Source organism: Myxocyprinus asiaticus, chromosome 5 (assembly GCF_019703515.2).
Source record: "Myxocyprinus asiaticus isolate MX2 ecotype Aquarium Trade chromosome 5, UBuf_Myxa_2, whole genome shotgun sequence".
Classification (NCBI taxonomy): Eukaryota; Metazoa; Chordata; class Actinopteri; order Cypriniformes; family Catostomidae; genus Myxocyprinus; species Myxocyprinus asiaticus.
Window position 1 is genome coordinate 52,536,994 of NC_059348.1, and position 22,630 is coordinate 52,559,623.

A 22,630-nucleotide genomic window follows, 5' to 3' on the forward strand; every position below is an offset into this window, starting at 1 on the left:
ACACTGACGCCATCGGCGCCACAATTAATGGCAAACCTTGTCTCACACACCATGGCATTATAAGGTGGTAGGCTAACCAAAATAACTTTGCAATAAAGTTATTGTTTGCAAATAACAGTACAAAGAGGAATAGACTGAAGTTGCTAGAATAATATAGTCCAAAAACAGGAACTAAATAGCATCAGTCAAGCAAACAAAAATTGGAGGTTAGCAACTTGCAGGATAATCTACTCACAACACTATCCTGGGGAGGAGAAGGAAAGGTCTCGGAAAAAAGTCTCAGCTTCCTCAGGACAGCGGAAGAGTTTTGGCTTTCCCTCCATCATCACTCTCAGTGTACAAGGATACAGCAGAGAGTATTTGATATCCGCGGCACGGAGACTCTTTTTGACAGCATCAAACTTCCGACATTTCTTGACCAGACCAGCACTGAAATCAGGATAAATATGGACTCGAGCACCCATATAGGTGAGCTCCTTTCTCTCCCTGGCCAGGTGTAAAATCCTCACTTTGTCCTGGAAATGTAAGAACTTGACCAGGATGGGTCTATGAGCAGACCTAGAGCTGGAATTGAAGGTGGAAGAGCGATGAGCCCTTTCTATAACCGGCACAGTAGGAAAATTCTCCTTCCCAAGAAGTAGTGGAATCAGCTGGTTCAAGAAGGCGATCATGTCTCTTCCATCCGTTTGTTCAGAAACATTAATAAAACGAAGATTGGATGACCGACTTCTATTCTCAGCATCATCAACTATATCCTTCAGGTAGGCATTTTCTTTTTCAAGTGTGTGCACACGTTTTGTCAGGACATCAATGTTATCTTCATTAGAGCTCACCCTGTGTTCGAGCTCTGAGATTTGCTCACACAGTGAAGATAAAGATCCCTGAATGTTGGTAAGACCAGTTTGGATGGTCACAATTTTTGAATCAAATTGAGCAGTAATTTCAACTTTGATCAGTTGAATGGCGTCCCAGATTGTTTGTAGGGAAACCTCAGCCTGATCCATGGTGAGGAGCAAACAGTTATTATCTGCATGAGGAAAAATACTCAGCTGAAGAGATCAGCAGCAGGAGAAAGAACAAACTTAAATACTTCTGAGTAGATTTAGATAAGTCAATGAAAACAGTTAGTTAGAAACACCAGCAGCCCTCTAGGCAAAATAGGAATCTTGTTATGTATGCATGTTAAAAACTCAGCTTTCAGTTAGTCCACTGGGCCACACACACACACACACACACACACACACACACGTTTTATTGCCAAACAGGTCTTGAACATTAAAGTTCCCTTCAGCACAAAGAACCAAAGATTTTGGACTACACTCGTTTAACTCATTCTTGCATCATCCCTCCTTCCCTGGGTTTTCCCCACAGCCTCTCCCGTTCCTTTTCCTCTCATTTCCTCTTTCCTCATCTCTGAAGGATTAGCACTCACAGAACTATTCCACAGAGTATAAACCAATGAGTTTTTCCTCACACACTAATCCACACACTCTTCAGAAATACAAAAAGTGTGGTTTTACAGCGCTACTGTGCTAGTAAACCTTTTTCAAGTAAGCGTTGAGTTAAAGTTGCTCATTACCTTCCAAAACAAAGAGACAGACCGGTAGTTCTTTCAAAATGCAGTGTGCTGCCTATATAGACAGCATTTTAAGGCATCATACAGTAGGTGCACGTCGGACGTGTTTTCAACTCAAATATATAGATAATTGATAGATAGATAGATATACAGTATCTATGTATATATAGAATCTGAAATAAAATAAAAATCATACAATTTTATGTGTGTATATACTGTATATATATAGGGAGAGATTTTATTTTTGTAAGAGATTATTTTTAATTTATATGAGATTTTTATAAATCATGTGCAAACCACATTTAAATGTTATTTGCAAATATTTGTATTATTATTATTATTATTATTATTATTATTTATTTGTGGATATTTGTGAAATGTGTTTCAGCCTAAACAATCGGATTGGATTTCAAGTAGCCTTTTCATGTTTCCTGCTATATTCATTCATTTTCAGCACAAGAACTTCTTTGGTCTGAACAGCCTCTTAGAAGGCAGCTGCTTATGTAGACAGCCGATATCAAAGCAGCGCTATGTTTTGGAACAGAGCTTGCCCCTGGGAGGGAGGGGCTAACTGATTAGACTCATGAATATTCAACATGCTAATAAGAAGCAAATTAGGGGGTTTGTGTGGATAATTAGAATTGTGACCAGCAGGATTTGTCACAAGAGAGAGTGACGCTTCAGTGGTCTAATTATAATTGTAAATATGCTGTCTCTGTAGTATGCATTTATTGATGGATAAAGTAATGTATCTGTGCCATCAGCAGTTGAGACTGTCTCTCAATCAAAATGACAGTTCACCCAGAGGACAACTGTATATCTCAGAGTTTGCTCTTCCTTAACTCTGGAGACTTAATAGTTGTTGTTTATGTTTTATTTAAGTATCAGCTTTGTCTTAGAGGTTTCTGCTAAAATGCTTCATTTCTCTCCAGAGAGCTGCAGTGAATGCAGCAGTATTTCAGCGTATTGCTCACTGTTTCAGGCAGTGTGTGTGTGTGTGTGTGTGTGTGTTTAATAAAGGATGCAGGTCACAGATCCACAGCATTGCAACTCAGTTGCAATCGTCTGCAACCAGCAATGCAAAAAGACAGAGAGAGAAACACTCAAAGACTTACTGCCTCCAAAGCATTGAAGACACACACACACAAACATGATGATGCAACTTGGTATCAAGGGTAAACAGAGCTGGGAATGTGTGTTTGGATAGTAAAAGTGTGTGTTGCTGTGCAGTGTTTGTATGTGTGAGTACTTGCCATGTTTTTTAATGGAGTGTGTCTGTGTTTTTGTGAATCTGCTGTGTTTAATTTATTATATTTTTTTTTTGTTGTTAAAACAAGTTGATAAATAAGGACTTCATCTACTATAAGCATGTGAGTGCATGTGTCAGACAAAACAGAAAACCGCTGTAGTCCTTATCAACTTGTTTGCAACGTACTTTTTGTGGCTTCAAAATTCATGTTTGGGGAATGACTGTGTGTCATTTATATTTTATAACAAAATGTATCTTCAAGTAATGTTTACCACAGCTCGTATTTTACTCTTAAATCCAAAACTGCCACTATAAAAACCCATAGGAAAATCCAGAGGGAACCATAGCGTTTTGGTCGAGTTGAAATAACAAGGTGATGTTAAACAGGTGAGGCAATCATTTTATAGTATGTAAGGAACCTCCAGAAAAAGCCTAGTACTTCAAGAGCGAGGATGGGTCGTGGCTTGCCAGTTTGCCATCATATGTTTCAGTAAATAACCCAGCACTGTTTTTAATGTTCCTCAAAGATGAAATTGAAAGATTTTGGGCATTTCACACTCTACAGTGCACAATATAGTTAAAAGATTTAAAAAAATCAGGTCAAATATCAGTGCGTAAAGGGCAAAAACCACTTCTGAATGTGCATGATCTTAAAAATCGTCATGCGTTTGTAATGGATATCATGACATGCGCTCGGGAATACTTTGGAAAACCTTTGTCAGTCAACACCATTCACCACTGCATCCACAGATGCAAGTTAAGGCTTTACTAAGCAAAGGAGAAGCCATACATCAACACTGTCCAGAAGCACCGCCGGCTTCTTTGGGCTCGGTCTCATCTGAGATGGAAAGTAGAACAGTGGAATCATGATTTGTGGTCAGAAATGTCCACATTTCAAATAGTTTTTGGAAAAAACAGCCATCGTGTTCTCCGGGCCAAAGAGGAAAAGGACCATCCAAGCTGTTATCAGCATCAGGTCCAAAAGCCAGTGTGTGTCATGGCATGGGTAACTTTCACATCTGTGAGGGCACCATTAATGTAGAAAGATGTGTACAAATTTTGGAACAACATCTAGATGCCGTCATAAAAAGTGATAAACACTGACTTTATTTTATTAACAAAGTAGCCCTTTACATCCATTACTGTATGTTTGAGCTGTAAACAAAACATGGAATATAAATAAATAAACGGTTCTCTATCAAAACACTCAGTTTGGAAGAGTATACATTTTTCAGTTTCTTTTCTTTACAACCTTTTATCAAAGAAATCTCTTTAAAGCACAAGAAAATAAATAACAGAAGCAGGGGGTTACAGTGCCGAGGAGTGTGTGTGTGTGTGTGTGTGTGTGTGTGTGTGTTTGTATGTGTGTGTGTGCGCTTCTGTTAAGTGAAAGCTTCACAGTTGTAACACATCCCAGAGGAGTGGTTAGTGAAGGATGTGTTGGCTTTACTGCTTCCATCAGGCCATAAAGTAAGTGTGTAAGTGTGTGTGGAGGCTTTGGCCTTGTATAGCACTCTATGGCATTTTTACAGATGCTTTATATAGATCCATCTCCTTATCTCTCTCTCTCTGTCTCTGTCTCTCTGTCTCTCTCTCTGTCTCTCTCTCTCTTTGGCCATGAGTGTGGTGCTGTATATAGCTCAGTGCTGATGGGAGAGACCAGACCTTGACTCATAAAGATGATAAAGTCTGGTGCAGCATCAGATCAGGACACTCAGTGTGTGTGAGAGAGAGAGAGAGATAGACGCAAGACTGTAAACAACCCCCTTCCCTCACTGATACAACTTTCTTTAGAAGTGCATAAAAGATCTAAATAATCTTGAGTCGGTTAAATCAAAAATGCTCATTGCAGCCGTCTATGAACTTGTAAACACAACTTGCTTCCCTGCAGACTGATATAAAACTGTGTACCCTGACTGATGGAAATTGTGTAAAGCCAGCCAATCAGAATAGAGTTTGCCATTTTTGCTAGCTCTTGCCATTTTTGAGTGTAAAATATATTCTTTACATTCAGAACTGGGCAGAGTACACTTGTTCTAAGGTTTTTGAATAAACTGATGTTCGGATGGAAGTTTATATTCTCTTGTTTGTGTGTTTTTTGTATTTCAGAGGACAGGAAGTTGTTTGTAGGGATGCTGAATAAACAACAGACAGAAGAGGATGTGTACCGCCTTTTTGAGCCCTATGGAGTTATTGAAGAGTGCACAGTATTAAGAGGCCCTGATGGAAACAGTAAAGGTGAGGATTAGATCCTGCTATCTTTCTCTACTGTAAAAACCAGGGACTGAAAACGTTTCAATGAACAGAAATGAAAACCAAGAACGAACAAGCTTTTTTGCAGAACGTAACCGAAAATGGGAACAAAGTTTCAGTTGTTCTGGAGTGAGACATTTTTTATTTTTAAATGTTGGTAACTGGTTAATTTTGTGTATATACACTACCGGTCAATAGTTTTGAAACACTTACTCATTCTTTATTATATATATATATATATATATTTTTCACATTTTAGAATAATAGTAAAGTCATCACAACTATGGAATAACATAAATGGAACTATGGGAATTATGTTGTGACTAAACAAAATCCAAAATAAATCAAAACTGTGTTATATTTGAGCATCTTCAAAGTAGTCACCCTTCGCCTAGAATTTGCAGAAATGTACTCTTGACATTTTCTAAACCAACTTCTTGAGGTATCACCCTCGGATGATTTTTAAACAGTATTGAAGGAGTTCCCATCTATATTGGGCACTTAGTGACTGCTTTTCTTTATTATTTGGTCCAAGTCATCAATTTCAAAAAAATGTATTTTTATTTTTTTATTAAATTTGAGTTTTATAATGAAATAAATTAATATGGTGGCACAATTATATTTTTGTCTACAAAACTAATTTCAAACATTTAAGCATACGCCTTCAGATCAAAAAATATTTAAGATCTATATATATTAGGAATGAATTTCTTGGAAATAAGTTATTTTATATAATCTACTGTACACTTTTCTTGTTAAGATTTCTATGCTGATAATTCCCCAACATGGGGGAAAAATACTATTATGGTTGAGACAAGTCCCTTATTTTAAGCTTGATTATTCAGACCAGGTCCCTTTTATTATTGAAAAATCTGGTTATTCTGCAGCTGATATACTGTATCACCCATCTAGCACAGAGTCATTTAATATATATATATATATATATATATATATATTATTTGAAATAAGTGTCTGTTTAATGACTAATTGTCCGTTGATAGCGCAGACCAACTTAAATAGCCTATGAAATTTAAATTGGAGTTTTTTGGCTTCCCATGAATGTTTTGGCTTTTGAAGCCATATAAATTGCTGTATTCTCTTAAAAGTAATCAAAATGCACTTTTACCGTAGCAGATGCAGTATATGCATTTCAAATTTACAGTATATCTCTTCCTTGACAACTGACCAAAAATGATGACTCATGCTGCACTACACAATTTTTGTCCAATCAAATGTTTTCAGAGAATCCAAACAAAGAACCACAGTAAACAAAATGCAACAAAAGAGCTGTGCAGTAACTGCCCACATGCAACAGTCTGCCTACACCCTCAAACTACTTGTATATTTGTATGTGTCTGAATATTTTGTTATGTACTTCAAATATAGTGATTCTACACTTATAACCAACTATTTTAAATCAATAGTTTTATATTGTGCAATTTCATTTCAATTACGTCATTCACAATGCTTCAAGGAATTGTAGTTCATTCCCTGATTAAATGTCTTGTACCTTGTTGTCTTTTGTCTGATTTTCAAATACTTTTTTGCTTCAAATCAAAGTTTGTAATGTTGTGATTCACCTCGTAGCTGGTTGGTTTGGTTCATAGCTTAGAACTCTTTTATGAAGGATTTTATGAAATCCCCAAAATAAATGGAATAAACACTTCCAGAACCAAAACGGCTGAAAAAGTGGGCGGGAACTGTTGTGCTCTATGCAACATGACACTGACTAGCAAGTAAGTAAATGACTGTGACATCCAGTCACAACTAAATCATTTAGGCTATAAAAAAAATCAAATAAAAACAATCCGGTTTCAATCGGAAATTCATCAAGACAGGACAGAAATCTGCACTCGCCGAGTCATTTAAGTTGCCCTTAAGTTACGTAAACTCAAAAAAAGCACTGTAGCTGTTTTTCTTAAAGTTTTCACAAATTCAGGGTGTTTTTTTTTTTTACAGTATTCAATATTCATAGTCATCATCTACCATCAAAACCACAAAAACTGTCACAACTTTGCATTTTAAGTACTTGCTAGCGAATGACAGACATCCGTATATCCTTTTAAAGTCAAAAATGCATTTCAGATTCTAAGTAGACTAAGAAACGTGACCTTCTACTGAAAGCCAAAGACAAAAACAAACAAACAAACCAACAAAAGCTGCATTCAACCTTGAACACTGTGTCAGAAGTGCTTTTATTTACGCATTCGATTTCACCGTGTCAGTCTATTCAAACACACGTCAATCCGACGCTCCGCCGACACACTTTGTGATGGAGTTTCTCGACGCGAACATGGCAGAATCCATTCTGTAGGGCGCTGGGTGAGCCCTCTTCGCCGCAGGTTGCCAATATCACCTGACAAATCCCATCGCAGCCTCCATGCAGGAATTATTTACATGTCCATGAGCTCTCTCGGAGTGCAACTGTGTGAAAACATGTCAGAGAGGTCAAACGTGTTTGAAATGTGTGAAGAGAGAAATGACACAAGAGAATTTGAACTCGACATGAAATCATGAAGATTTAATGCACCGCTGCCTGATCACGTGACCCGTCCACCACACTCTTTCCACACTGATATTCTGTGATGTTTAAAAACACTTCTTCAAAAGAGAACTTAAGGTATTTGTCGATTTCAGATGAGTTAGTTGATGCACTAATATGTCCAGAATGACATATTTCATTGTTTGCATTCATGGCAAATTAATGCATTAATACACTGACTGCTATTTTCAGAGTCTTCTGAAGTCCCCCCCCCCATCAAAAAAACACCTTGAATTTTGTCCCTTTCCTCTCGCAAAGCTCAGGAGTGTGGCCTCAGGAGACTTGTTTTGTACTTTTGTGGTGCTTTTTTTGTCAGAGTAATTTTTTTTTTTTTTTTGTGGAACACAAAAGGAGTTTTCTGACAAAAGTCCATCATGCGGTAAGATTTTTATCAAGTATACTGTTAGAAGAAAAGGTTCCATATAGAACCCAAAAGGCTTCATATTTGGAACCCCTAAAAAGTTATTTTGTCATACAGTATATACGTGTATAAAAAGGTTAATTTAAAGGGTTCTATCAATTGAAACCTAAAGGGTTCTTCGAGTCTGGTGAAAAGGTTCCATATAGCACCTTGTAGGGGTTCCCAACATGAAATCAACATGTTGTAAGATTTTTGTCAAGTAGCTACTTAAATTTTGGTCTGTTCGTCACACAAAGATATCATATGTTTTTTGAATATAGTGCATGAGTCGTATGGAATACTTCTGTGGTAATGTTTGTTCTTTTTGGCAGCAGTAAAAAAGCAGCCTGGATATTCTGCTAAATAACAATGAAAGTAGTAGAATTTTCATTTTGAACATTTTCATTTTTTCAACTCTCCCTTTTAGAATGACAAAAAAACAGTCTGTGTGTGAAAATAGTGTGTGTGTGTGTGTGTGTGTGTGTGTGTTCCTTCTCTCTCATCTCCAGTGTAGCATCCACCAGAGACACAGCTCTCCACTGCTGCTATTCCTCATTATATTTCTGTTCTTGTGTGTGTTTTGCAGGTTGTGCCTTTGTAAAGTTTTCAACACACACTGAAGCTCAGTCAGCTATCAGCGGGCTACATGGAAGCCAGACCATGCCTGTGAGTACAACTACACACACAAATGCAAATGCACACAAACACACAAACACACATACACACGCACAAATGTTTATTTAGCTATCGAAATGGGGACATACCATAAACTTGTATTGTTTTTATATAAGCTCATTATAATTATCATAGACTAACTTTAACCCCACCCTAAACCTTACTCTAACAGAAAAATGTGTGCATTTTTAGAATTATTATTATTATTATTATTTTTTACATTATTTAATTTATGTATGGATCCTTTCCCCAAATAGGGACATTCCAAAATGTTCCCAAAGGAAGGTTTTGTCCGTTTTAGCTCAGTTCTGGTGTCAAATGTATTTCCAAACAATAGCTAAGTACACACATACCCACACACAAACACACAGTATTCATACAGTATGCTGTCAATCACTTACATCACTGTTTCAATTATTGGCCGTTTGTTGTAAAGTCCCACCCATTTGAGAGCTCTACCAATCATCATATATCAAGAAGCCGGGCTTCCAGGCGGGACAAAAATACATTGATTAAAAGTTCAATGTCCAAATAAGCAATCACATTCTGATCCAATGCAAATAGCGGATATGAAGTTCCAGTAGACTCTCAGGGAAGCACGCCGTCTGGGCGGGACCCAAAATGACGTGTTTAGAGCCTCTCATCCAGTCAACGTCGATCTTTAGAGCTATTGATTTGAATAGTACAGGTATCTGCCATAGACTCCCAGACTTCAAGAGCGCTCTATGGGCCGTGTGTCCACAGATTCTATGGACATATTCATGTAGAAAAGAATGGATTGCGTTTCTTAAATGAACAGTGCAATCAAGGCCGGTACTTGGATGCGATCTTTGGTGGGGCACTTGTATGTTTATGAGGGGCAGTGTTGGTCGTTTCGCCGTCAGTCCGCTGGGGGAGAGGACTTCAGGCAGCTATAGGGGGCAATGCCCCCCCAGCCCCCCCTAAAATGCACAAAGAGTGATATGTAATTTGGATAGATTAGTTGTACACATTTGTACACACATACATGCACAACTGCATTCACAGAACACACAGAAAGTGGCAAAAGCAACATTTTGTGAGGTTTTTGCTGAAGTGTATTTTTCTGCGCCAGTAGTGTCAACATACGGAATTACAAAAATAATTGTAAACGCCTCCCATCCTCCTTGAATGTGAAAAATGTAACTAAAAACCAACGTTTTTGGTATTAGAATATCAATGCATTATTGTGATATAAAATATCTTGATACTTTGAAATATTAATGTTTCCCCCACCTTTATGAAATAGCTGTTTGGGGCTATCTCCAAGATGGCTGCAGAGTGACTGACTTAAAGTTACTTTGTAGGGCTGCAGGTCTTTGGCCTCTCTCTTTCTCTGAGATGAAGGGAATTTTGTGACCTTAAGGGGCGATCGATACTGGGCTGGTTTATCGGGTTAGGGAGGCCCAGCACATGAAAGGTCAAGTGTGCAGTAAATCATCAAGAGCCTTTTAATGACTCCATGTGTGTGTGTGTGTGTGTGTGTGTGTGTGTGTGTTTGTGAAATGTTGCACTGCACTTTTTATTAGCATCTAGAGATCAAGGGCATAAAATAGAAATAGAGAGAAGGAAGGTAGAGGAGACTTGGTCATACACGCAGGCTTTGCAATTTAAAAATGTACAATAATTTTTTTTTGGTCTTTTTATCTAGTAAAATAAGTAAAGATCCTTAAAACAAGAATCATTTCCTTAAGAAGCAAAATTGTGACTTGATTAAGGTTTGATTTCAGAGAATATACAGTAACTTGAAAAAGGCTGTTATTAGATTAATTTTTTTTATTGAATTAATTACATGATATGCCGATTAATTAATCAAATTAATTGCAATTAATCACATAAATATATATTTTCTGAGAGAGGCCTTCAAATAACAATAATTCAATATATAATGATTCATTTTATATCATAAGGGCTTTTCTAAGGATGTGTCAATGCACACATCTGTCAGGCGAACGCCTTTAGAGCGTCTCACTTTGGTTGCATTGCGTCATAAGCAGTGTTTAGGTCGCTGTGTCAAGTTTAACAGTTTGAAACTTAAAAAAAACACGTCTCGAGATTCCTGCATTCGGAATTGCACTCTGTCTAGCTGTGTTTGAGCAAAAGAACATGTCCTCGTCTCGTGCTGTTGCTGGTGTCAAGCAAGTCTGTGGTTTGTTGTCTGTACAGCTGCGTGTTGCCTATACAGCTGGAGTTTCGCTCACTGCCCCCTATTGAAAACAGGTGGTACTTCAAGCTTGAATTGCTCTGATGCTAGGGATATTTTTTATTGTGTTTTCAGGGAATGATTAATTGCATAAAATTTGTTCGGGTATATTTAAGTTAAAATATCCATTTTGCTTACATATGAAATTCTCTCTCTCTCACTCTCAATTAATGCCATTAATTATACAGGAGACCTTCTAACTTGGTACATTTAAAATTGTATTTTATCTTTAGCTTTTGATCACATTTTAGCTTTTATAAACTGTGCAAATTCCATGTATTCCATCAATATGACATCTTGAAATTGCATATATTATTTTGCATATTGGTACGTTTATTGTTTAGATGCATTATATAAAATTATTATCACAAAAGGAGATGTTAGGCAGTATGTCACTCTCAGTCACCATTCACTTTCATTGCATCTTTTTTCCATATGATAAATGTGAATGGTGACTGAGGATAACATTCTGCGTAACATCTCCTTTTGTGTTCCATGTAGCAAAGAAATTCATCTGAGATTAAAAACAGTATGAGGGTGATAAAATGATGACAGAATTTAAATTTTTGAGTGGACTGTCCCTTTAAAGGTACAGTAGAATACCAAAAACTACAAAAACTTAATTACAACTATTTGTGGTGCAAGAAACCTTGACTAAAATTGCAAATAGATCTCAGAGGGAAAATGTTTTACAAAAGTGTTAAAAGTGTATATTGCCTCTATACTCCTTGTCAATATACTGTAACTCTTTGAATTCAACGTCAAAATATACAATTGTCTCTGTTTCTCTCGCACAGGGTGCTTCGTCCAGTTTGGTGGTAAAGTTCGCAGACACCGATAAAGAGAGAACCATACGGCGCATGCAACAGATGGTCGGCCAGTTTGGCATCTTCAACCCCACTGTGGCCCTGCCTTTCAGCACCTACAGCAGTACCTACAGTACTTACACAAATGCGGTGAGCGTACACTTCCTGATTTGCATGCATCTAGAGCAGTGATCTCAAAATCAAAGGGGTCGGATAAAATGTTCTGAATGTGGCTCCCAGGCTTGTAGTTTGAGAGCCATGATCTAGAGGGACTAAAAGTCAAATGCTTTAGGACTTGAATTTGTCTAATGTACTTACTGTATGGAGCACTTCTGTAGTCTAACAGTGTCAGATGAATGACCAGTGTCCTTGTGTGAAGACTTTTGTTCAGTCTCACTATGGTGTTGAATAATGCATTAACATAATTTCAATTCCCAACCCATGAATAGTTACTGAAAAACGCACAGTTCCTGTGCAATTTAAATGCTTGCTCCCATTGCACCCTTCAGAATTTAAGTTGCAGAAATCACATTCCTCCTGAGAGTGGTTTTAAATAAAGGGCTTTACAATTTATTTGCATTTGAATATCTGGCTTTTATTACTAAGGACTTCTGTATAACCTGTGGTTTTGACTTCATGTGATGGGCAGAAAGTTGGGCAGCATATTGAATATTCACAATATATTTGTGAAGATTTTATTGGCAATATCAAATTAAGCAACATTGTGACTATCGCCAATTCGCAAGGATTTGAATGTGCTTTTTAATTTGCTGTATGTTTCCAAAATACTGATGTTTCGCAATCCTTACATCTCACAACTTAAAGAGAATTCAAGCGATAAGACATTTTCTGCATTATGCGATATTTATGATATTTAAATATGTTCTCTGGGTTAAACTTTAGTAGCACTTCTGCTCATTTCCTTTATTAGTTCAAGCTGTCTGTTTTTAAGAATCTATTAAAGACTCTGTTTCAACCATTCTTTTGAGTGGTCACTCAACAATATTCACGTAACTCTGCACATTGCATTTTTTGTATTTTATTAAAATTAAAATTACATTAAAATGAAAATATTTAAAATCTAAAAATAAAATAAAAATCAATCAATTATTATTATTAGTAGTAGTAGTAGTAATAGTATTTATATTTAAATATTTTAGAAAAAATATATGTAGCTAAATATTGATGCTTATTACAATGAATTTTTTATTGGTACACATAAATTAAAATTATTGAATATAATTCTTAATTATGTTCATTTAGTAAGAAACAAAGTGTGGGAAAACATGCCTTAATTATTTTTAATTAGATTTTACTCTATTTTACTTCTTGCATATTCAGCTCTGGAAAAAAATTAAGAGACCGCTGCAAAATAATCAGTTTCTCTGGATTTACTATTTATAGGTATGTTTTTGAGTAAAATGAACATTTTTGTTTTATTCTATAAAGTACTGACAACATTTCTCCCAAAAATTGTGGTCCTCCACTGGTTCATCCTTGGGAGCAATTTCCATATGCCTGAAGGTACCACGTTCATCTGTACAAACAATAGTATGTAATTATAAACACCATGGGACCACGCAGCCATCATACTGCTCAGGCAGGAGACGCATTCTGTCTCCTAGAAATGAATGTAGTTTGGTACGAAAAGTGCAAATCAATCCCAGAACAAATGACTTCGTGAAGATGCTGGAGGAAACAAGACAAGTATCTATATCCACAGTAAAACCAGTCCTATATCGTCATAACCTGAAAGGCTCAGCAAGGAAGAAGCCACTGCTCCAAAACCGCCATAAAAAAAGCCAGACTACAGTTTGCAAGTGCACATGGGGACAAAGATCTTACTTTTTGGAGAAATATCCTCTGGTCCAATGAAACAAAAATTAACCTTTTTGGCCATAATGACCATTGTTGTGTGGGTGCTTTGCTGCAGGATGGACTGGTGCACTTCACAAAATAGATGGCATCATGAGGAAAGAAAATTATGTGGATATTTTGAAGCAAGATCTCAAGACATCAGCCAGAAAGTTAAAGCTCAGTCGCAAATGGGTATTCCAAATGGACAATGACCTCAAGAATACCTCCAAAGTTGTGGCAAAATGGCTTAAGGACAACAAAGTCAAGGTATTGGAGTGGCCATCACAAAAAATTTGTGGGCAGAACTGAAAAAGTGTGTGCGAGCAAGGAGGCCTACAAACCTGACTCCGTTACACCAGTTCTGTCTGGAGGAATGGGACAACATTACAGCAACTTATTGTGAGAAGCTTGTGGAAGGATACCCAAAACGTTTGACCCAAGTTAAACAATTACAGGCAATGCTACCAAATACTAACAAAGTGCATGTAAACTTCTGACCCTCTGGGAATGTGATGAAAGAAATAAAAGCTGAAATAAATCATTCTCTCTACTATTATTCTGACATTTCACATTCTTAAAATAAAGTAATGATCCTAACTGACCTAAGACAGGGAATGTTTTCTACGATTAAATGTCAGGAATTTTGAAAAACTGAGTTTAAATGTATTTGGTGTATGTAAACGTACCTTTTAATTAACTAAAACGTTAAATTAAATATTTAATTAATCTGTTTTTATTTATTTTTTATTTATTTATTTTTGCTATATCGCCCTGGCCTAGTTCAGCATGCCCAGTGTGGTTATCCAAATGCGTATGTGAGCAGTTTCTCTTCATAAGATGATTCCCAGTTCATTTCTGAGTTGTATAATATATTCAGAGCACATGGATTTCTGTGCATATTCATAAGCGCATTACTTAAAACGATAACGGCATTAGATACAGATTAATGCTGTGATCAGTTAGAGTGTGGAAGAGGGAGTTGGCCGTTATTTTAAATACTTTTCAGCTTGCGGAGTCTCATGCAAGTGGGAAGTTTTAGAATCTATACCACATGTCAAGTGGAGCGCCGCGCTCTAAATATAGAATATACCCTACAGGCACTCAGTTTTAATTACACTGTGCCGAAGTTCATGCGTATGTCTGTGTGATGTTTCAAACTGCAGCTTTGATCTGTAATCCATATGGTCTTTCGCCAAGAACATGTGCAAATCCTCACCATGTTAGCTACGTGGAGTTTTTTATCCTATTTGTGTGTGTTTCCGTGTGAACATACTGTGCTATCTGTGTGCGATTCCTTCTGCAACATCTAAACATGGAACAAACAGAAAGGAAACCCCCAGGTAACCCATCATCCACCTGTTTGTGTCCTGTACACAGTCAGTACAACAACATGTATAAACACACACACAACCTGAAACATACACACAAATTACTAATGCTTGAAACACAACACGGAAGTACTTGATTGGGTGCAAATGTAAATGAACACTCTGTGGGTTGTCTGAATGACTGGTCGACTAGTTGGTGTTAAGTTCATGTCCACTACACACTGATTTCGCATTCAAAAACAGCCAGATGGAATGCAACATAATGCAGGAGTTGAAACACGATGAACAATCTTATACTTGACACTGCATTCTAAAAACAGAACATGGTGCAAAAAAAAAAAAAAAAACGCAAGACGCAATGCAGTGCGAAGACATCCATCTGCATGTCTACATAGAGAATCTGCTAATAATATTAAAGCAAAAACAAAAATTCTATAAAGTGTAAATACGCTAGTCAAACAATTAATCGACAAGTCGGCTGGTAGACGACTTGTCAGTTTCCTGAGCCTTCCCTATGCTGCTATGCAGACGCAGTTTCATGCGTCGTTGCATTCCGAAATGTGTCAAATTTATAACACAAAGCTTGTACATGTTGTATTCTCGCCATTGCCATGAGGGGCACTATAGCAGCAGTCAGTTTTCACTTTCTGGTCTACTACTGTCATGGTGGAGCAACAGTTTGAAAATTATCTTGCTGAGCAAATTAGTTAGTTAAAATGTCGACATGTTTATAGCTAGCTACCTGAATAATAACTCAGGTTTAATGGCACAGACATTGTAAGAGTAACTCTTTAACAGCTTTATTGGTGAGTATTGAGGTTAGTTACCACAATGTACAATGGGACTGCACGCTTCTGATGCGTTAGCCAAGCATTCACGTCAGCGTGTTTGTACTTTTTGCGCACATGTCTAGAGTATGTTTCTAGCCTGAACTGTATTATATAGACCACATAGAGACATATAAAACCACACACAGATATAAACACAATTCTCTCAGCAGAACACAATTCTCTCAGCAGGATTAAGGCTCTGTAATGCAACAGTCCTAATTTAAATTGATTGTGGATTATTTAAATGGGAATGAGTAGCACTTCAAACATTGCCTTAAATAGTGAAATTTAGTGCCCTAAAGGGAACCAACAAACACACACATACATCTACACATTCAGTATATGTATACACACACTAAATGGAATAAGGGATTCATGTTGGTCATACTGTACTATGATAAAGCAGCAACACACAGGCGGCTAAATTCCCCCCACACAGGAAGTATTTAGATTATACGATCTGCCAACTTCATTTGCATAATAGTATGAGAATTTTTTAGGAAGATTTCCACACTGTCTGAAATATCTTGTCTCTTTGGTACTGGTTTGTGTTGAGTTGGTAGAAAAGTGTGTCTTTGGTTTCAGAAGACTTTCAAAAAAGGGAAAAAATTACCAACTCCGACTCAGCTCAGGGCTCCAAAAGAAGGTGTCTGAAATAGAATAGAATAGAATCATGTAGAATAGAATAATGGAGAATAATACAGAATAGAACAAAACAGACCAGAATAGAATAGAAATAAACCGTATGGAATAGAATAGAACTAAACAGAATAGAATCATGGTGAATAGAATAGAACCAAACAGACCAGAATAGAACAGAATAGAGCAGACCAAAATAGAATAGAACTAAACTGTATGTACTAGAATATAGTCATTTAAAATGCAATAGAATAGAACCAAAGAGAATAGAATCATATAGAATAGAATAGAACCAAACAAACCAGAATAGAATAGAATTAAACAGAATAGAATAGAATAGAAATATAACTGAATTGAATAGAAAAAGAACAGACCAAAACAGAATAGAAGTAAACTGTATGGAATAGAAAAGAATGGAACCGAATAGTATTGAAAACAAAAGAACTCAATCATATAGAATAGAATAGAATCATATAAAATGCAAAGAAATTGAACCAAATATAATAGAATCATGTAGAATAGAACAGAACCAAACAAACCAGAATAGAATAGAATAGACCAAAGTAGAATATGCTGTAACTAAACCGTATGGAATAGAATCATATAAAATAGAATAGAATAGAGTATACCAAAGTAGAATATACTGTAACTAAATCATATGAAATAGACTCATATAGAATAGAATAAAATAGAATAGAATAGAATAGAACCAAACAAAATAGAGTAGAATAGAACAGAAATTAAGTTTTCATTACAGCTATGAACCATTATTCTCTACTTCCTAACGCTAATCAGTGGTAGGCAGTATTAGGAGGAGGGAGTTTAGGTGTGTTGCAAACTATATTCTGCTGCACTATTCTACGCCATTTTGTAGTGTAAGTAGTGCGAGTAGTATGTTTAGACTGAAAATTTACTTTAAGTACCTGGATGATGCACTTTTTCAACCATCAAAATGGAGTGTGGAATGTTGGACACTTCATGCACTCAGCGCACGCGGCTTGCTGTACATAGCGGAAGGGGCGGAGTTACCTGGCTGCACTGCTGGTCTGACACAAGGAGCTCTAAAATACCTATTGTTTTGTTTCTCAAAATAATCAATCGTTTGCATTCAGAAGAACTTTATTTGTCGACTGGAGTCGTGTGGATTATTTTGATGCACCCTAAATATGCATTTTGGACTGTCAAAAAATGGAGGACATTCACTTGCATTGTTTAGAGGAGGAGGCCTGAAATGAAATCCTAAAAGTCTTAAATTCTGTTTTGATGAAGATAGAAACTCAGATACATCTTGGATGGCCTGAGGGTGAGTAAATTATCAGCAAATTTTCATTTTTGGTGAACTATTCCTTTTAAGCACCAGAGGGTGTAGTTCCAGCATCTACCAGCAGGGGCTAACGGGGACCTGCTAACCAGCTAATTCCTGCCCCCCTGTAGCAGCTAGCAATACTTCAATGGATACAGTACCTTACAAATGTGAATTTGACCAACACTGTGTCTGCATTGCTAGCAATTTGCCTGTTTCAGTCATCTTTTCTTTCTTTTTTTTGTACTGTCCCAAAGAAAAGATGAATATAATTTGAATTTCTTTTCATCACTGGTGTTTCTGTAAAATGGCATGACTGTGTCAGCTGGCTAGCAAAAGAAAATACACAAAATTATTTACTGCTCTCAAGTTGTCCTTCATTGAGTCATTGACTGCTCTTTTCAAAAACAGTTCATACTGACCACTGCTGTCAAGGTCCAAAGAAAAAAAAAACATTATTGACATTTCATAAAAGTAGTCCACACAACACAAAGCTGTTTTAAGCTTGGAATATAGTGCACAAGTCATATGAACTACTGATGTCTTTATACTGAACCTTTAATAGTGCTTTACAATAGTCATCCTATTTGAAGCTTGACAGCTCCTGCTCACTATAAACAGTTATTCTATGGAATAGAGCTGCTTAAAATATCTATATTTATGTTCTAGAAAAGTAGCAGCATATGGGTTTTGAACAACATAAATGAGTGAGTAAATGAGTGTGTAAAAGTACATTTTCCATTTTAGGTGATCTACTCCTTTAACTGGTGGATCATTTTTTGAGCACAGACCTGACAAGGACATACTCAAAATAAAATGGTCCCTTATAAAAAGAAGACGCTAAGGAGATGCTGTAGAAAAATTCAGATTTAATTAAAGACAAAGAAATTATTTAGAAAATCTTAAATTGATTGTTAATTACTGCCTATTATATCACGAATGCTTGATTCTGATTGGTTGATGGACGTTCTAAGGTGTGCAATTATTTTTCAAGTAAACGCACGGCTATGAAGTAGTTCCAGGTCTTGACCGAATAACGGTTCCATATCACTTCGCCAAATTATTTCAGTTATATCAAAGAGCCGTACAGGCTACCATAACAAAATAACTAATTAAAACAAAGACATTGGTTAAAGTAAATCGGTTAAGAACATCAAACAATATCCTAAATTTATTTCAATTTCGATTGAAAAGCATCCTTGGGCTCCCTCACTTTCTCTCTCTCTCTCTTTCGCTCTCGTCTCACACACACATACACACAACACCGTATGTGCTACCACAGCAAAATAACCATATAAACAAAGACATTGGTTAAAGTAAATCAGTTAAGAACGTCAAACAATGTCCTACATTTATTTCAGTTTCGATTGAAAAGCTCCCTCGTCTCCCTCGCACTTACACACGCTCACATACATACATACGCACGTGCATGCGCACACACACACACATTGAGACTCATGTCGTGACCAACAAATAGAGCCGCACCCCCTGCAACTTGATCAATACAACAGTTTCTTATTATCCGAAATAACTTTTAATATGTGAAACTTTTTATGTTTCAATGTATTTCACCCTAATCAGCCTCACATAGCTATAATGGAAAGCACCGCGCTAACCCTCCCCCTCTCTCTCTCTCGCTCGCACGCGCACACACACACACACACACACACACACACTACCTTGTTACTCCAATGCCGAAAAGCAGCACATCCTCCGTTGCTAGTTCTAAAGTGACGAAGGCTTGAGCTGTATCAAAGCTAGATACATGTGATCAATACTGAAATATCTGTGGGAAACACCCTCACGCTCCACCTCTCCCTCTCTTTACACACTCACACACGTGGACACACATACATTCTAAGCATTACGCACACACTTACTCGAGAGCGCAAAATAGAGCAGTCATGTCAGCGCACACCTGCATCTCAGTAGGGTTGAAAACAGTTGTTAAGGTTTACAACAGAAATATGGCGACACTCACTGCTGCTGAGAAGTGCTTAAACTTTCTGTACATCTTGGCGATTTTGAAGCGATGTTACTACTGACAAGAGCTGCAACAAATAAAGGTAATTCAACAGGCGAACTCTCTCAGTTTCTGAGCTTCTCTCTTTTGATCCCTCAAAAACAAACTCACACACTTGTTACTCCAGTAAGTGCTCCAGTAAAGCAGCGTAAGCCTCACAATCCTCCATTGCTAGTTCTAAAGTGACGTTTTTGAACTAGCAACGAAGACTTGAGCCAGAGCAAGACGCTGAATCCGTGGTGGAAGAAAGTAGTTCCACTCACAAGAGAGTTTTAGGGACGAAACCCAGAAAATGTCTTGAGATATAAAACCCTGAACAATATATTAAGGTGTGGTAACCACCAGACAAACAGACGGACTGTTGAATTATTGCAAAATAATGCACACCCAAGCACGTCATGACCATTGCATCTCGGGTGTGCATTATTTTGCAATAATTCAACGGGCCGGAGTCAATTATTCCGTACATAATATTTGCATAAAAATATATGACACTGTCCTTGCAACAACCTAAAAACTCAATTGAAGCCTCAAGTCACAGGTCTAATGTTCTAGTTCTAATCTGATGGTGATAACGCTCTCTACTTTGTGTTTTATGGATCATTTTCTTCGACAATGTCAAGTGAATTTTCTAAAAAGCTAATTCAAAAGCCTGCCAGACAACCACATTCATTCAATTCCTTTACAATATTCACACGTTCGCTCTTTGTCTTAAGCCTGATATGCTGAAAACTGCTCCATTAATGTTTTCACATTCGCAGTTATGAATGACATACGAATCATGTGCTGTACATGACATATTTTCAATTAAAACAGCAAATTTCACAAAATGGATAATAGTTTGCACCCTTGGAAATTACTTTCAGTTGGTACAACATTTAAATCATTAAATAGTGATTAAATATTGCATGTTTAGTTAGATTCTTACATCTTACATGACACTAACACTCTTAAAATGAACTGCTTGCGGATGTGCGGCACTGGAATAATCCACAAGGTTCCCACTTAGCTTCTTAAACTTGAGTCCCACGACTCCTGCCTTCATCAGTTTCATTGGCTATCTCATGTGACATTGACGAGCAGTGTTAGATTACTGAATAGCTAAACATTTTACTTTTTTTAAACCATTATGTTATTCCTGCAACAACTTAAAGTCAATTAGACAGCGGTGCATAATGGACTGCAGCAGAACAGCAACAATGATATCAATTATTGGGGGGGGACAATCTGGCCATACCTGATTATTGGGGTGGACTTGTCTCCCTCAATGTATATTGTGGTTACAGCCCTGCAAGTGTTGAACTGAGGTTGGCTAACGCGCTAAAGCTAGCAGCAACACATCACGTGTGCTTGAAACGTCACTTCCGTCAGCTTTTAAATGGCGAATGCTTCCATGTAGTAAAAAAAAACGTTACGTGTTCCATTTGGGATGATACTACACTTTGAAAATTCATATACTGCATGGCTGAGTGCATAGTATATTTTGTAAGTGCATAGTGTATAGTGTGTCATTTGGGACACAGCTTTTGTCTTTCTAGAGAGCTTTTGATTGGACACAGGCCTGGATCTAGACTGTTAGGGCGTTTTCATACCTGACACGTTTGGAGCATTTGTTTTGGAACCCTTGGTTCGGTTCGTTTAGGCATATATGAACACAACAATTGCTTATGTAAGATCTATTCAGTGTTGGGCAAGCCTAAAAGTTACTAATTACTCTACAGAAAGAAACAGCTAAACCAAAACTGACAAGCAGTAACCAGAGAAGGTCAAGTCAAGTCCACTACAAGCTACATGACTAAAGCACCTTGCTTCATAGAAGCTACTTCATATAATTTAAATATGAAATACAAAAAAAAAAAAAAAAAAAAGAAAGAAAGAAATCAGCTGCAATTTGATTTAATGCTTATTTATTAGAAAGCAAAAACAACAAAAAGAGGCAGCTACAATATGGTGGCATCTGATCGGATGATAATATCATGGTACTTTGATAAATACCTTGGTACTGATTTATTAGCATATTCAAATACTATATTTTCATTATACTCCAAGGTTCAAAGAATACCACAGTACTAACAAGGTACATGTAATGTCAAGAAATTATAAATTATGGGTTATATGATGTTATTTTTCATGTACTGTTTTGATACTCGTGAGGGTGGGAATGTCTTTACCTGCAGTACAGAGATTTTTTAAAAGCTGCACATGCAGTAGTTGAGTTTAATAAAGACTTTCTTCTTCAGTGGCAAACAAAAAGGTGCAGTGTTGGTTTCAGTTGTTTAGAGGTAAATATTCCACTTCATCCAGCGCTATTTTTGTTCTCTAAGGCAGGGACAGTTTGCTCACATTTGACTTTTAGTGACACAGTTTTGGTCTGTTTTGAAATGTTGTCTTGTGAAAGCGAACCGGACACTGTAAAAAATGTCTGTAATTTTAACGGTAAAAGAATGTAAAAATGCTACAGTTAAAAACAGGAATTGGTTAATGGGGAGTTGCCATAATATATATATATATATATATATATATAATATTTAACAAGACAGTACTTGTAAATGAAAATTATGTGTGTGTGGCAACATTTTTTTCAAAACAAAATTACGTCTGTTATTACATCTAAAATCAAATGAGAGGTGAAGAAAATAGATATCTTTACCCTAAACCAATGCCTAAACCTAACCGATAGTGTCCTAAAAACAAATGTGACATGAAAAGCAATTTTTTTGGAAGCAACCACGTAATTTTGTGTCACTTCTATGACACTTTCGTCTCAAAGTCCAACACTTCATCAGGTGAGCTACCACGGAAGCTAATCACATTGGAATAAGTGTGTAATAAGTGTGTAAAAGTAAAATTTATTGTTTTTTCAAATGATGTGTTAGAGTAAAAGTGTTACGGTATCATTACATAGCAGTGTGTGGATAATAGTGTGAA

General features: G+C 36.8%; 1 protein-coding gene across 3 annotated transcripts in view; it reads left to right on the forward strand.

The window, feature by feature from the left end:
* Positions 1-22,630, forward strand: part of LOC127440676 (CUGBP Elav-like family member 5) — a 224,955-nt gene that overhangs the window by 146,133 nt on the left and 56,192 nt on the right. For all 3 annotated transcript variants that reach the window (XM_051697413.1, XM_051697410.1, XM_051697412.1), the window contains exons 4-6: positions 4,935-5,063; positions 8,607-8,686; positions 11,714-11,872. In XM_051697413.1, coding sequence (XP_051553373.1) covers positions 4,935-5,063; positions 8,607-8,686; positions 11,714-11,872 — 368 coding nt within the window. The remainder of the gene's footprint in view (positions 1-4,934; positions 5,064-8,606; positions 8,687-11,713; positions 11,873-22,630) is intronic.